Source organism: Aulonocara stuartgranti (assembly GCF_965226115.1).
Source record: "Aulonocara stuartgranti genome assembly, chromosome: 14".
Lineage (NCBI taxonomy): Eukaryota > Metazoa > Chordata > Actinopteri > Cichliformes > Cichlidae > Aulonocara > Aulonocara stuartgranti.
Window position 1 is genome coordinate 8,732,343 of NC_138950.1, and position 15,291 is coordinate 8,747,633.

General features: G+C 38.4%; 1 protein-coding gene across 4 annotated transcripts in view; it reads left to right on the top strand.

Moving 5' to 3' along the window:
• The window catches only part of LOC309687506 (cell adhesion molecule 2-like), a 156,814-nt gene that overhangs the window by 120,572 nt on the left and 20,951 nt on the right, over positions 1 to 15,291 (top strand). For all 4 annotated transcript variants that reach the window (XM_082502527.1, XM_082502528.1, XM_082502529.1 and 1 more), the window contains one exon: positions 6,926 to 7,075. In XM_082502527.1, coding sequence (XP_082358653.1) covers positions 6,926 to 7,075 — 150 coding nt within the window. The remainder of the gene's footprint in view (positions 1 to 6,925; positions 7,076 to 15,291) is intronic.

Sequence of the window (15,291 nt, forward strand, 5' to 3'; positions counted from 1 at the left end):
CACTGTTAGTTAAAACCTTCAGTTCCCATTTAGCCTTTTCATGCTTTCAGTCCTGAAAATAGCATTTCTTTCTGACTTAATTGCAGCATTAAATACATTTTCAAATAAAACACACACTGTTATGAAAGATCTTAAAGACTGTAAAGATGAGAGTGAGACAGGTCCTGTAGTTATGCTGTAATGTACCCTACCTGCACAGGAATCAAGGTCACTAAAAGAAAACATTTTCATTTCTATTTTTGCTACTCTCAGAGACACCTTTCATCTGTACCTTCTCTCAAATTAAATGATTCATAACTTTGAGTGGAATTTTTGAGAGGTCTTTTTCAAATGTGTTTCCTTGATGTTTCGTGAAAAACACACATCTTAACTGAATATCTGTTTTTGTCATCACCAAGAATTGCCATGAAAGGATTTTCTCCATAATCATTGAGATAAAAGCAAGGTTAGTAAGGAGGTTTGAATCAAGGCTGGGTGTCTTTAAAGGAGCCAGACTGGATTGTAAAATATGTGACAAAACCATTAGTCACTGAGTTATTTACAACAAAGAATATAGTTGGTGAAATCACCTCTGTGACCTCTTTGAAGAATTTAGTAGGTAAAATTTCAGGTTCACTGCTGTGACGGGGTATTTATGACAGCATGTATTAATTTATGATGAGGTTGAAAAGATTTTCCAAAGCAAGTTAAAGAGAACCTTATAGGATGTTACTATCACAATGTTTTTCTAAACCTTCACACTGACCCGGGAGCTGCCTGTATTTGTCTTGTGCAAGAGACAGCAAGCTGTTATTTTTTTGTTCTTTCCACCACCAAATACACCCCACAAGAGGTCTTCACAGCTTTTAATTAAATGGAATATTTTTACACTGCGGATATGAAACTTCCTTTTCTCTCTCAACGTGGCGGCATATAGGCCACGCAGTTTAGACTTAGGCAATTAATTACAATTTTGTCAAGTGACAAGCATTAATTACTATGTTCCCAAGAGTATATTGTCTAGTTAAATAACATGTAAGCTTACAATGAGATTTAGGTTTTATTTAACATCTGTCTATTTATCTATCTGATTATCTGTCTATCCATCCAACATCATTTAATTTGACCTTTTGAATAGCAGCAAACAAATGTTTCCATTTTTGTTTTATAGCAATTTTATAATTATAATATGTTGATGTCTGAGTTATCAAACACTTAAAATATAGATATATGCATAATTAGATCATCTACAGCATACATTCAGTTCTCACCATAAATCCATGTGATTTGTAGACAAACTCTTACATAGCATTTTGTTACCGGCATCACTCTGCGAAGTTACTGTGTCTCATTAGTATGCAGTGGGGTGCTCAGAACCTCTAAAACCTCTATTTGCAAAGAAGTTCTTGTAAAATCAAGCACCAGAGGTGAACTTATGGCTTGATAACTGCCGTTCATATGAAAATGAATACTTGTTTTCATTTCTTAATGAATGGAGGCATTTTTGCCACTGTTTTTTTTTTCCTGAGTTATTTGTTTTCTTTTTATCCTGCCTGCAGTTTATAGTTTATTCTGCAGTGGTGTGCTTGACTGCTCTCCAGCCATTCATCAAGGCACTGCTTTCCATTATTTGGTGCAGTCAGCTGAAACTGAGAAAGGCTTTTGGGGTGGTACGGCTCATTCTTCCTCCACCAACTCTCTGTTCTCCCAGACAGAGACGTTTCTGGGCTTTTTCACCTTATGGCCTGGATCAGTGGTCGTTAGACGAATCAGTGAAATTATATATGCAACACTGTTCTCCAATGGTTTGGTTTTCTGACCTAGTTTCTAAGCACGGCATGATTTTCCATGAGTATTATATCAAAACAGTAAAACGAAATCTACAGAAATAGTGATAAAGGGCTCAATTTACATTCATCAGTGAACCGTCTTAATCCTCTATTTAAGTATAGTCACAAAGACTATCTTTCTCATATTCACATTTTCTAGATACCCACCAGATCACAAGACTTGCAGAATCAATAACCTAAGTATCATATTCTTGGCTTCTAATATTGTCAGACTGAGATTCCATCAGGCTATGGTCTGGTCTGAGCTGCATTCTGATAACAGCATGAAAAGAGACTGGCTGAGATGAAATGAAATAGTTTATTGCTAATGTACACTCAACAGCCAGCCATTCTGCACATCTGTATTCATATTTGTACTCTACACCTGCTGTACAGACCTCATCCCTCATAGAGATGAGAAGTACTTGCATCCAGCCTGTGTTTCACCAGACATCTGTTCCTTTGGTTCCGCTTTAAAATCTAATCATCAAATATTTGTGTTTACAATGAAGACGCTATCCTCTCTCCCCATTTACATTTCTACCTAATTTTAGCTGTGCAGGTAAATATTTGATTCATGAGGCAGTGTCACTTGATTCTGCATGAAAGTTAATGCCATGGTTGAGAGATGTGTCAGCAGCATTCTGACTGTGTGAAGCACAGCAAACAACTTGACTAATCTTGTGTTTGCTGACATTGTGAGTGATGATCAGTGTCCTGGTGGCCCACCTGAATGTGGACCATAAGCTCTTGGCTCAGGGTGATATTCCCGGTTTCAGCTTTTTCTGGCCTCTTCGCTTCAGCACAAAAAAATATATATATATATATGTATATATATATATATATATATATATATATATATATATATATATATATATATATAGAGCAGATCCACGTGATCACTAAAATATATATATATATATATAAAGCTATATTGCAAAATGGGAAAGGGCTACCAAGGGACCAACTGTAGTTTAAGAGGTAGGCCCATAAGCAGACTGATGCCTTAGAGATATTTTTAATTAAAGCAAGGTCACTATGGCAAAACAATAAAATCTTGGACTTTAATATAATAAATTTTGAGTGAAATGGGTTCACTCAGTTAAGGTTTCATTATTTTATGTTTTTAATCTTAACCTCCCTTTCTGCAGAGCTGTAGGGAGGCTGGATTGGAAAGCGGGGAGCGAGAAGCACCCATGACATCAGATATTGACTTTTTTTTGTTAACTTTAGCACTCCATGGTATTCTCACATAAAGAAGCAGAGTATCCAGTTTGAAAAAGCAAACATTAATGGTATTCATGTATCACAGGGCAGCAGTTAGTTTCATCAAGACATCTTGGGTCACTCAATCCTCACCTATTCACTGTCACGGCAGGCAGGTTGCATCCTGTCTGCTGTGAATATGTGCAAGCTGTCAACCTTCAGCTGTAACTGCCTGAAAATAACTACCCCCCTCTTTTTCAGTATAATACACCTAACCACTGAGAAAAGGATATAGCAATGCCCAGTATTGAAGTTCTTTAGCCTGCAGAAGTGAAAAACGTTGTGTATAAGGGTGGCCTATCCTCCCCCAAAACATCTTGCAAAAGTGCAGGCTTATTCCTCATTTCATCACTGCACTTCACGGAGTCGTCTTGGCTCATCAGTAGAGCAGACAACCTTAATACCTCTATTACTTCTACAGTTTGTTTTCATTCACTGGGAAATACAGCCATGACTCAACACAAACTACACATCCTTGCTTACTTTTTTCAATATTTTTTCTTTCATTCATTTGGAGACAGATAATACTTGACAGACAGACAGACAGACTACTGGACTTTTTAAAATTTGACTCCAATAAACCTGTACCTTTGAAAAAATCTTATGAAAGCTTCTGCTGTTTAAAAATAATTCTGTCTTTATTTCACTTCCCACTTCATATAGTCATTTTTCTAAATAACTAAATGCTCTGAAGCTACAGTTTTTAAAGGACTCCAATATTTATATCACTCTGTTTCTTATTTCCATCAAAGAAAAGCGAATACAGCCTTTGTGCTTGTAACAGTGTTTATCTACAAAGCATAATCTGATACTATGAAGATTCATGTCGATGTAGCTTGTACTTTTTTCCCAGTGTGTGCCTGTGTTCTTCTTAGGGAGATGTTCGATTAGGCATCTGTCTGTCCACTTCAACAGTGCAGTAGTCATTAGAAAAGACCCTGCACACCGATCATTTTACCTCTGCTCAAGTGGAAGCTGCGATTACAAGGTCACCAGACTTTATTACCTTAAGTACAAAATGCACATCGCATTTTTCATTGTGCCATGTATTTTATGCCTTGTTCCACTCATTCTTTAACTTTAGCAGATGCTATTAAAATGATGGGATTTTAGTAGAAGGCAAAGCAGTATTATCACTGTCATCACACCATGAGAGTATGGCTGAGACAGTATGCCTCAACATACCAGGATCCTGAAACTGAAACAGCTAAATGCAGTTCAGCCATTACTTATTTATTTAGACCTGTGTTTTATCAGCTGTAATGTGCTAAAATTCTTCAGAAATAGCCTATTGCAGGCTTTAACAGATATTAAATGAACAGTATCTAAATTCTTGCATGTTTTTGAAGACGGTTATAATAAGGTAATTACAAGAATGCTTAATTATTCTCCCTACCTTACCTTTAAAATCCTTCATGGATACATGTTGTTACACACACCTCTGTGCACCTGTAGTATGCTGCTGAACCATGCTTCTTTAAAGGTTAGTGTACATGGTTGCACAGGACAGTGTAGTATCCTTTTAGCGGTTTGTGATTCATTGACTTTCTAGAATATTGTTTGCCACTGTTCTGTAGAATTAAAGCCAGCCGCCCTCCACTCACAATCTCAAAAAAGAAAAAAAGAAGAAGAAGAAGAAGAAGAAATGAAATACACTCTGTAGCTGGCACTGGGGATTATGTTTCCTCAGAAAGGACAGCATTTTCTCACTCTAGACTCCTACAGAATGTCAAGACAGTGGAATTTCATGAATTTATTAAGTAAAGATCAGTTAGCTCCAGTGCACCTGAACCATGAAAACACCACCAAAAACAGCATAGCCATACCTCTGAATATGTGAAAAGCCTTTATTGGCTTGACAGGCATAATTAAAAGAAATTTTAGGGTTTTTTTTTACTCAAACTGGGGTAAAACCTGAGGGACTGACAGTGGTATTTATTACTGTTTGGGTTTTTACCTATTTTTATAGCATTCTCTGTGAATAGTGAACAGTATACTCTGGAGACATGCAGCAAAGATACCGAAGAGATTATATGAAGAAAAAAAAAAGCTAAGCAGAAACTGACAACAACACCTCCACATGGTACCCCCCACACAATGTATTTGCATCAGCATTTCCTACCCCGCTGCATTTGAATTATTGTGATGATGGCATTTTTAAGTCACATTTCATTAGTAATTTGAGCAATAATAATAATAATGATGAGATTAAATGATGCGGCAATACACAGTAATAATAGATGATAAAAGCCAATAATAAATGATAAATCTGTACAAATATCAAAGAAAGCGTTTAAAAATGCATTTTGAGAAGTGTTACTGATTGAGCAGTGAGCAGGTAGTTGATCAATAAAGCCACTGCCACAATATTAAAATCAGCAAATGTGTGCTATTGCGTTGGTCCCTTTCTTGTTGTTAAAACAACTGGTTCTCCTATCGGAATGGACACAAGAGCTGTGGGGGTATCATGTGGTCTCAGCACTGGAATATTGGTAGCAGGACCTTTAGATCCAGTCGATTAGAGGGTGGAGCACTGCTGGTGGAGACTGATGTGCCATTGCTTTTTCTGCAACAGACTTTATGCAGGATGCGTCAAGTTAACATCCGCATGAATCCAAGCAACTAAGGTTTTCTATAACAACATTGCATTGCAACAGCATTATCAGTGTTATTCACCTCACCTGTCAGTGATTTTACTGCCGTGGCTGATGTATATGGTGTATATGTAATGTGTGTAATTTGGAATATTTTCCTATTACTATTTATAGTCAGCCTCACCTTCACCTCTTTCTGACAATGGTCTCCATCAGGACAATCGAGGTCAAGGAAGGTCCACAGACCTATGGCTGTCCCAGCCTCTTCTGCTCCCATGTGTGAGCTGGACTAATGAGGCAGACAGCTGCTCCCGTAGTTGAAATGTCCCTGTGGTGAACTGTACCTGGGAGAGACAATGTCACCTTCAAATTCAGGCATATTACTGTACTAATGGAAACCAAAGCAGACGTGTAAAATCAAGAGAAAAAAATGTGCAAAGATTAGCTTTTAGACAGTGAAATGTATCCAGGAAAAGGCGGTACATTAGTTTCAAGCATGAACTCGAAAGCTTTATTGCTTTAACACAATTTATCCTTTAAGGGTATAGCCTGCTCAGGCTCATATTAGCCTACACTTTGTCTTATCACAATTCCCTACGAAGGAGTATTGTTTTAGACATCTGTTTCTGAAGCTTGGCAGAGTTCAATAAAACACAGGCGGGATAGAAATGCGTCTGCAATGTAATTAGGGGACTATGCTGAGACGACAAGTACAAATGTGGAATAAGAAGGTAAAATCCAGCAAGGCTGAGTGATTAGGCCTCATTTGGATGTCTTCTACACACTGTGACGAGCGGCTGTTTCAGGGCACGGCAGTCACTCGGATCGAAGGCCCACGGTGTCTAGGATTATGTGTCAATTTACCACCCAGCTGCAGCTATACACTCTACAGCAGAACATGACTACCTCTAATTAGGCCATGCTACCAATTAGAGCCCAGCAATAAGGAAGCAAGGAAAGCACTTTGGGAGATTAAAACCTACCATTGTTTCCACGATAAAAAATCACTGTCTTCTACAGCTGTCAAAGGCTGGGGACCATGACAACCAGGCTCCCATTAAGCTATCTTTGGTTTACTGTGATGTAATGAAGACGTTAATGGAACTGGGCAATATGACAGAACATTAAGTTTGCAAGGTGTCAAGCCTGAAATGGTACATTAATGTGATTCTGTGAAAGGACAGTAAAAACTAGCCCAATACAGCAATCTATTCATGTCACAACCATGACCTCAAACTGTGTTTTATAATCCTACAGGTATCCTGGGTCAGATCCCCATAACTCAGAATGTGACGGTGGTGGAGGGGGCCATAGCCAACATGACCTGTCGTGTGGATTACAATGATAACACTTCCCTCCAGTGGTCAAACCCTGCACAACAAACTCTCTTCTTTGGGGACAAAAAAGGTAAGTAATACTTACAGGGAAAATGCTTGTGATGATTAGATAATGAGATAAAGACGTCTTAGGCAGATTATATTACAAGAGTCTTATTCATTAATTCTTTTTAATTTGGAGCATTCAAAATTGCCCCTGCCTGCAAGCACGCTGTTTGACTGAACACGGGGAAAAAATGATACGAAAGAAATAAATGCATCACTCGTAATGTTGAAGGAGACTATTAATGAATGTGTATCTCCATTGATGTCCCAGGGCACAAACTAAGCAGAAATAGACTGCTTTTGAATTGCACTTTTGTAATCATGAAACACTGACAGTGTTGTTTACAGCACAGTAATGCCTGTGGATTGTAAGATGATTGGGCTTAATTAGTATTTTAGTTGCCCTACATTTGTATAGCTGTTTGTATGTCACTCTGGAAAGGAAGTACAGTGTTGCAACCTTGTGAAACACGGCCTCAGCCAGAATGAATTATAATGTGCTCTCACCAGCCAAATCCAATTTAAAGGTGACAAAAAGTCCAGAGTTGATAAATTGGAATTGGGGTGAAAGGGAGTAACATTGGACTGGTATGGAAGGGCTGGGGTGTTCATCTTTCAGTGTTTCTCACAGCATATTACCCATTTCATTTATGGTGTAGCTGCTAATACAATATCATTGGTTCAGTGATTGAAGATGAACTTTCCCTTTGAATAACAATTGATAAGAGGCAGAGATGCCAGAGTGAACCAGCAGAATGAGAGTCACAGTCTGGATTGAAGAAATACTTTCTCCCTCACAAGTGATTGGATTTAGTAATGAGGTCTAAGGTGTTTTATTAGATGAAATTACTTCCAAATACAATTAAATGAAAGTTAACTGAATCTTAAACAGATACTCTTATGTGAATGGTGTAAATGTGACCAAAGGATCCGGTCTTTGAGCCAAACTGTATTTTTGGAGAGAATAATAGTTGTGGTATTTTAACATGTCAAAGGTAAAAGCCTTTAAAAATCATTTGGAATGGATTTTAAATGTTTCTGATTACGTCACTTTGATATTTTCCATCACATAATGCAAATGTTTTTTCCCTCCCTAGATTACACAGTGTGACTGGCTGCATCATTAACAGTTAAGGGCAACAGCTGGGTGATAATATACATTAGCTAGTGCTGTAGCTCATGCTTATAAAACATCTTACAATGTAGAAATTCATAATATTTGATGGGGCGTTAGTTTAGGCCCAGTGGCCATGCATGCCAGTCGGCTATTAAGCCTGTGGAAATGGGAAACTGCAATTTCTGATAAAAACATTTTAAACACAATGGCATAGTGACACGACAACAATGATATTTTTGTTTTCTTACCTTGAGGCAACTGTTGTTGTCTTTTGGTGCTATATCAATAAAATTATATTTTCACGTTTGACTTGTATTTCCATTGCAACTTGACTTTTATTAGACTTGTTAGACACCTATAGTTTCAAATGAACCAGATCATACCTGAAAAAGACTTTATTATCAAGCGATGTGACGTGATGAATCAACTTCTTTTTTTAATTTAACATAAATGAAACCAGCTGGCTATAATATGTTCCTATCTCCTGTGAGTGCAGAGCTGCATCTACTTGTAAATCTGCAATGCTGTTGCTTTAAGCATGTAAGGAGAGCTTGGGGAGCACAATACGTGTGAGCCATTTTGCCCTTCTTGGGTAACAATTTATATTGGATGACAGAATCCTTTTCCTGAGCAATAAGGATGACAAAATGAATATAGTCCATTCAGCAGAGGTTGCCAGGGCTAAGTGTGGGAACACTTCCTCTTCATCTCCTACAGCCAAATGAAAAGCCTTATTGGCACAACAAATACGATGCCTGTGAGGCTATCAGGACAAACTGGAGGCGTGGAATGACACAGGCTTCATATGACGAACAGGGTGGGACACCTGGGAAGAAATCTCTGCTGTGCCAAATCACCAGTTAATTGCTTGGCAGAGGGCTGCAACTGTCCTTCTTCTGCCGTTTGTTGTGCCTTGTTGTAGAGCCAATGAAAAATGTTAAATTCAACCTTATGCTACCTTTCAGTCCAACAACTAGCTACAGACTGGTTGAGCTTGAGGCAAGCTGTTCTCTCCCTCTCATGAACAGCTGCTTGTGGACTGCTGTCACGGAGTAATTTAGATTTTTGTAGCCCTTCTTGTTTCTAGTGTTTAGATTTATGGCTTTATTTTTTTCCTGATGTTCTGATAGATATCTCCTTTCCTTTGTGCTTGTTGTCTCTGTGTGCTGTCCACCTCTGCATACTATAATCCTCTTGGGAATCCATGACAACATGGCCATATGTAACCATTTGAAGCTCATGCAAGTTCCCTTTATTCTCTCTTCACAGAGAGGATGGGGGGAGTTTGTCATTGTGCATGTGTAATCCAAAGGCGATTCAGCTTTCACCGCTTTTATGTGTGATTCTGGATGCATAACACATAGAAGTAATGATGCTATGAGGCATATTTTTTGAAATCTACTCTTGGTCATTCCCTCAAGCTTGGTATTAAAGATAAGGGCATGTGTCTGAATGTGTTTGGAGTTTGATCTAAAATTGTGCGAGAGGAAAAGGAGTATTAAAATGACCTTTTAAATTCCTTTGAGAAGTTATAGCAGAGTAAAGTGAAACAACTAAAAAAAACCTGACATTCCATATTCAATTGAGTTTTACAGCTTCTGGGTAAAGTAAGACAAAATCTGATCTTTGCCCGAGCTATAATTTGTTCCATTTTAATTCAGGTCTGACAAATTAGATTTTTTTAAAACTGCATTACAGCCAAGGACAAAGGGATTTCTGTGTCTTTCAAAAACACTGAATATCATAAATCTACTCCAGTTTAACAGAACTATAGTGTGTGCAATGTCTTTGGAATTATTATTGACACTGTTTGTTTCAGTTACATCAGTTATGGCCAGGAAAAATACTTCACTTAAAAAAACACATCTTCCAAGGCACAGCTTTCTGATTAGCCACTCCTATGGTAAAGGTAAGTTATTTGTAACTGTTCACCCTTGCCAACATGGTTTACTGTTATTAGACGACAAGCAGACGTGAGCAAGCTGTATTTGGTGTTATAATACAAGGGATCACATTAAAGGATGCACTCTTGTGCTTCAGTTTTGTGCATCATTTTTAGATCTTTTGGCTGATAATTGGGTTTTATGTTACTAGAATGAAAAACTTGATAGCATGCCAAAAAATAGCAAAGATTTGGAACAATAAACACCTATGATCACTACTGTACTGTATTAAACTCTGTCTAGTTGCTAGTTAATGCTTTACTCTGGGATTTTACAAGAAACCTTCCACTTCTTACACAAAAAATAGTTTTTCTTATCCAGTTAAATGAACATAGTCTTTTCACATTACAGATCGGCAGTACTCATAACCCTAACGCCAACATTAACATTATCATTTTATTATTAGCTATGGCCACTAGCCGCTACCCTAACAGTGGGCAAAAATAATAACTGTTTTAATGATGGCACTAATTATGCACAGTTTTTCCCCAGAGTGTCTGTAACTCATAGAGGCCTGGCAGTTTTACAACTGCCTTGCCAAAGGGGTTTGAAAGAAACCATCAGGGGCTGTTGGTATAGGAGACCATCAGACAAAGTGCAACCACAACTTTGATCTCTGGAACTGTGGTTGCACTTTGTATAATTTTTCTTTGTTGTAACATCTCACACAACTTTCACATTTTGATTTGCATGATTACAAAAATGTCAGTCACAAAAAGCATTTAATAATCAACTATTGTTAATTATTTCATGGTGAGTATTGTACTTAATCCCAAGAATACTCCAGTTGACCTTTGGCTGATTTAATAACAACATGCAGCAAAGGAAGGATCACAACAGTGCATAATTAGATTATAAACCCACTGGGATTCCTTAAATGAAACACAATTCCAGCAGTGCATCATGCAAAAACTAAAACTTCTCTACACAGCGATGGTGTGACAAACCTACAAAAAGGATAAAAGATTAAACAAGGCCTAGGTTGCAGGTAGGAACGAGACAGTGCAATTGGTCACAACTAAAGCGATATGTATTATGGGCGAGAGAGCCGATGATATCTCATCCTGTCCCATAACAGGCTCAGTGAAACCTTGAGATTGTTAACCTTGCTAGATTTCCACATCCGATCCATATGTGTTGGATTGTCTCTGCATATTTGTCTAAAGCTGAACACAGCCCTCTTCTTATTTCATGCCAGCTGGCTCTTTGGCATGCGCCTCCTCATCCATTATGAGCATCTGAGTCTTGGTTGATTGTTGCCACCTCACAGGCTTCAGACAACACTAAGGCAAAGACCAGCATTCAGACAAACCACAGACCTGAGACAAGGGAGACAGATAGGCTTAATAGCTAGGCCAATGCATCCTTCATTTATTAGGCTGATTAGTGGTTACTGAAAGCAAACAGCTCTGTGGTGAGTTGCCACAATGAAAAAAAATTGATTTAGACCATATGTCTTTTGTAGAATTATCCCTTTCATATGCTGCTGGAGTTTAAAATTACTATTCCTGAGCAGGGCAAATGAGAACAGAGCTGTCTTTTACTGTCTTCATTATGATTAACTTCACTTTTGGCTTCTGTGAGAAAAGGATAAATGTAAGCAGCAGGGTTGTAAAGAATGGTAATGACATCTGTGAGGCATGCAGAATGGAAACAGAATATTTTGTCAGATATGGGAAATATGAATAATGCAATTAATGGAAAGCTGCTGCAGGTTGCATGTCAAAGGCAGATAGCAAATTGCTAATTTGATCTACAGCGCGTGGAGCAATGTAGAGCAATATACGGCATATACATGCCATAGCAGATTGTTAAAGACTTCTCCCCATTTCAGTTCCATCTCTCAGAAGTTCATGGTTCTTCATTCATGACATTTAATTGGGGCATTCAGTCTGGATCATAAAGGTCACAAAGCAAAATTGATCTTAATTGGCTTGTAGTAATCAAAATGCTGTTATGTGCTAAATGAATGCTCTAATGTGAGCATTAAAACATTCATTAGCTTGAGAGAATGAAGGATAATTACCAAGGATGCAATTACTGGAGTGAGCACCAATGAAAGCCCATTTAAGCCTCCTTTCTAGAAAACACATATTTGATGGTGTGTCTGTTATCAGCAACTGAGTGACACTTACCTTTAAAATTCCAGTTGAACTACATATTATTATTAGTCTCATTATTGCTATTACAATTATTATGACTGTAGTTCTGTATACTTCATTCATAGACTTAAATTATAAGATAAAATAAAGGACATAAACATACAAACAAAAAACATTTAAGTAAGATGTAAAAGATCAAAACATAGCACGATGTTAACTTCATAAATGTAAATGTCACATAATATTTTTCCTAATCTTCTTGGGGAACTAATTTTTACATGTGACGAGGCATAGATTTGCTGTTCCCAGTGTAATTGGCAGCAAACATTTAAAAAGTGCCTCATGGCCTCAACTAATGTATTTCTTTGGGGACTAATGGGCTTTTAAGTGTACTCCTTTACCTCTAGCTTCACTGAAATGTGAATCTACCATTAGGGTACTCTACACTCAGCTAGGATCACTTCTGTGCACAGCTACTCTTCTATGCACTAAATGATGATCTGTGCCACACTGCACTCTAATGTATAAAAGCTACTTTCAGGTGCTCCCTTATTCACAAGGGGTCACCACAGCAGATGGTGCCACATGTTTGATTTGGTACACCTGATGCAACCTCAAAGGGATTTGAGCCTCCCCCTGGTCTCAGTCCAGTGAACTTTCATTTGTTAGCTAAATATGTAAACCACTGTACTATGAAACCTCTCATGTATAACTTATAAGTATTTAGTGTAATTATCTGTTGTATTTAAAGGCCCTTAGAAGTTTAAGGTCCAACTGAAAGAAGTGAAAAGACTACATTGTAAACTATTACAATTATATAATCCTGCTTGGTACTTGTTTTGGTCAGGATTTAATCTGGAGAAACTGACAGCATAGATGGAGGAAATTCCACAGTGTACGATCAAGTTAAAGCTAGTTAGTTGAGAAATGGACAAAAATATATTAAATCTCATTATTCACTGCATGAAGAAGGTACGCAACATAGCTGCTGGAAAAATTCCTCCCTCTTTGCTTAGCTCCCTCAAGTGCCGGAAATTAGTCCAATTTGAGCAGCATCTGCTCTGTGGGATCTTTGAAAGCACGGGCAATGACAATGGCCCTTTGGAACAAGGCTCTTTCCTTTTCTTAATTGCAGCCACATGTGTTGTGGGAAAGAGCCCCCTGCCTGCACCACTATAGACCTGGAAGACATCCAGATTCGCCCACACAGTCACCGAGCGTGCACAGCTAGCAGCAAACACACTCTAATTGCAAAGAGTGGAGCCCCTGGCTGGAGAACGGGTAGGGGTTAGTTGCCAGGATCCTGTGTTCTCGCTTAAGGAGAGCTAGTGCTTTCACATTTCAGCAATAGCTCAAAGTGGTTACAGGCCATTCAAAAAAGGCCAAATGGGGAAACAGTACACATGTAACATATTTTGGCTGAACCCAAGAGCCATCAGCTTCCAAGACTAATGAGTAGATGTGGAATCTCATTTAAAATCAGAACTGTCGGTGGATACTTAATTGTTTTGAATTAAAAACATTTTAACACCCCTCAGTGTTGTGGAAACGTGAACGCCATGTGATGATTGCTCTTCGAGGCACTTTTATTTTTAAGGTCATTGCTATTCTAACCAGACCGCCTGTTCTTCTTATGTGTGTCAAAACTGGGCATCAGGTTATAGTTTCACGTGTTAAAACCATTTTTGGAACATATTACCTGCAGGTGATATTCAGTAAAGTATGCCTAGATTGTTAAAAGTAAATATCAAAAACTTTGGTTATGCCCATTGACCTCACTTTGGTCTTCCACTGGTATGGTTGGTAGTGCGAAGGACTGTCAGGGAAATGAGCCAAACATTACTTTGCATCAAAAGGGCAAAGCAACAGCGTTCCCTGCCCTGAGGGAGAACTTGGGTGTCAATTTTACTGATTTGAGACAGCCTTGGTAAGGCCTCCATCGCAGAAGACGTACGGCTGCCATGCTATTAAGCTGCCATCCTGCAAGGCTGGAGCATACACAAGGTCAGGGTGCAGATTTATGTTTGTGCCTTAGCAGAATGAACAGCGCAAGAGCTGTCTAGGGTTTGGGGGAAATGAACCTTTTCATCACATTGATTTCCTAAAGCACCTGGAAAAAAGCTTTGTCAGCCGTTGGCATTTGGGTCTGATTGTGACAGATCTGGCCACATTCTAGGCCTCCAGCCTGGATTGGATTCTGGTAGTATGGTTTCCTGGCCATATGCCGTTTGAGTAATAGATAACCCCTGTCTTTGGGTTATTCAAACCTTTGTACATCTCATTCTATCAATATGTCATTGACCCATGTGTTGTGTAGTACCAGTGAATGTCTAACAAAAATGCATCAGTCATGACCATCTTTTATTCAACTATAAGTTGTTTGACAGCTTTTGCGTGGGTTCAGCCTAGAGCTGGGCGATATATCGAGTTTTTAAAAAATATCGATATATTTTTATACGAGATATAAGATGTGACAATATCCTTTATATCGATATAGTCTATGTTACGTTATAATTATACTTGCGGAGCCGCAAGTTTGCCTTATGTATGAATTCTAGTTGTGCTTGATGGCCGCGCACCGATTTTATGTGGAACACGGTGCTCAGCAATCTGTCAAAAAATGTTTTAGTACGACTTTGGTAAGCTACGGAGCTGCAGCGCTTGATGGATTGTCGGAGCATTACGGCTGAGCCTCGCGGAGTGATACGTACTGTGCTTCAACGTAATATTACCCTACTGTGTATAAGGACCATAAATGGCACCTGTTAAGAGACGTGGTTGCGAAGCGGATTTCAAACTCCAGGTTGTCAGTCACGCAGTACAAGTTGGGAACAGAGCAGCTGTGAAATCTGTCCTTGTTATAGTGCTCGTCTTTTAGTTTACATTTTGACTGCACATTTGTGAGCTTTTTGTTATGCACAAAAACAACATTGTTTTCTTTTATTTATGGAGCATTATTATTTAATAAATGCTCATAATTTATTTTTGAGTAAATTTTATGTACATCTGCTCTATGTTAATAAAAGTGCCTGTGTGACATCTGGGACACAGCTTTGACTAAGAACTCTCTTTTTGTTCT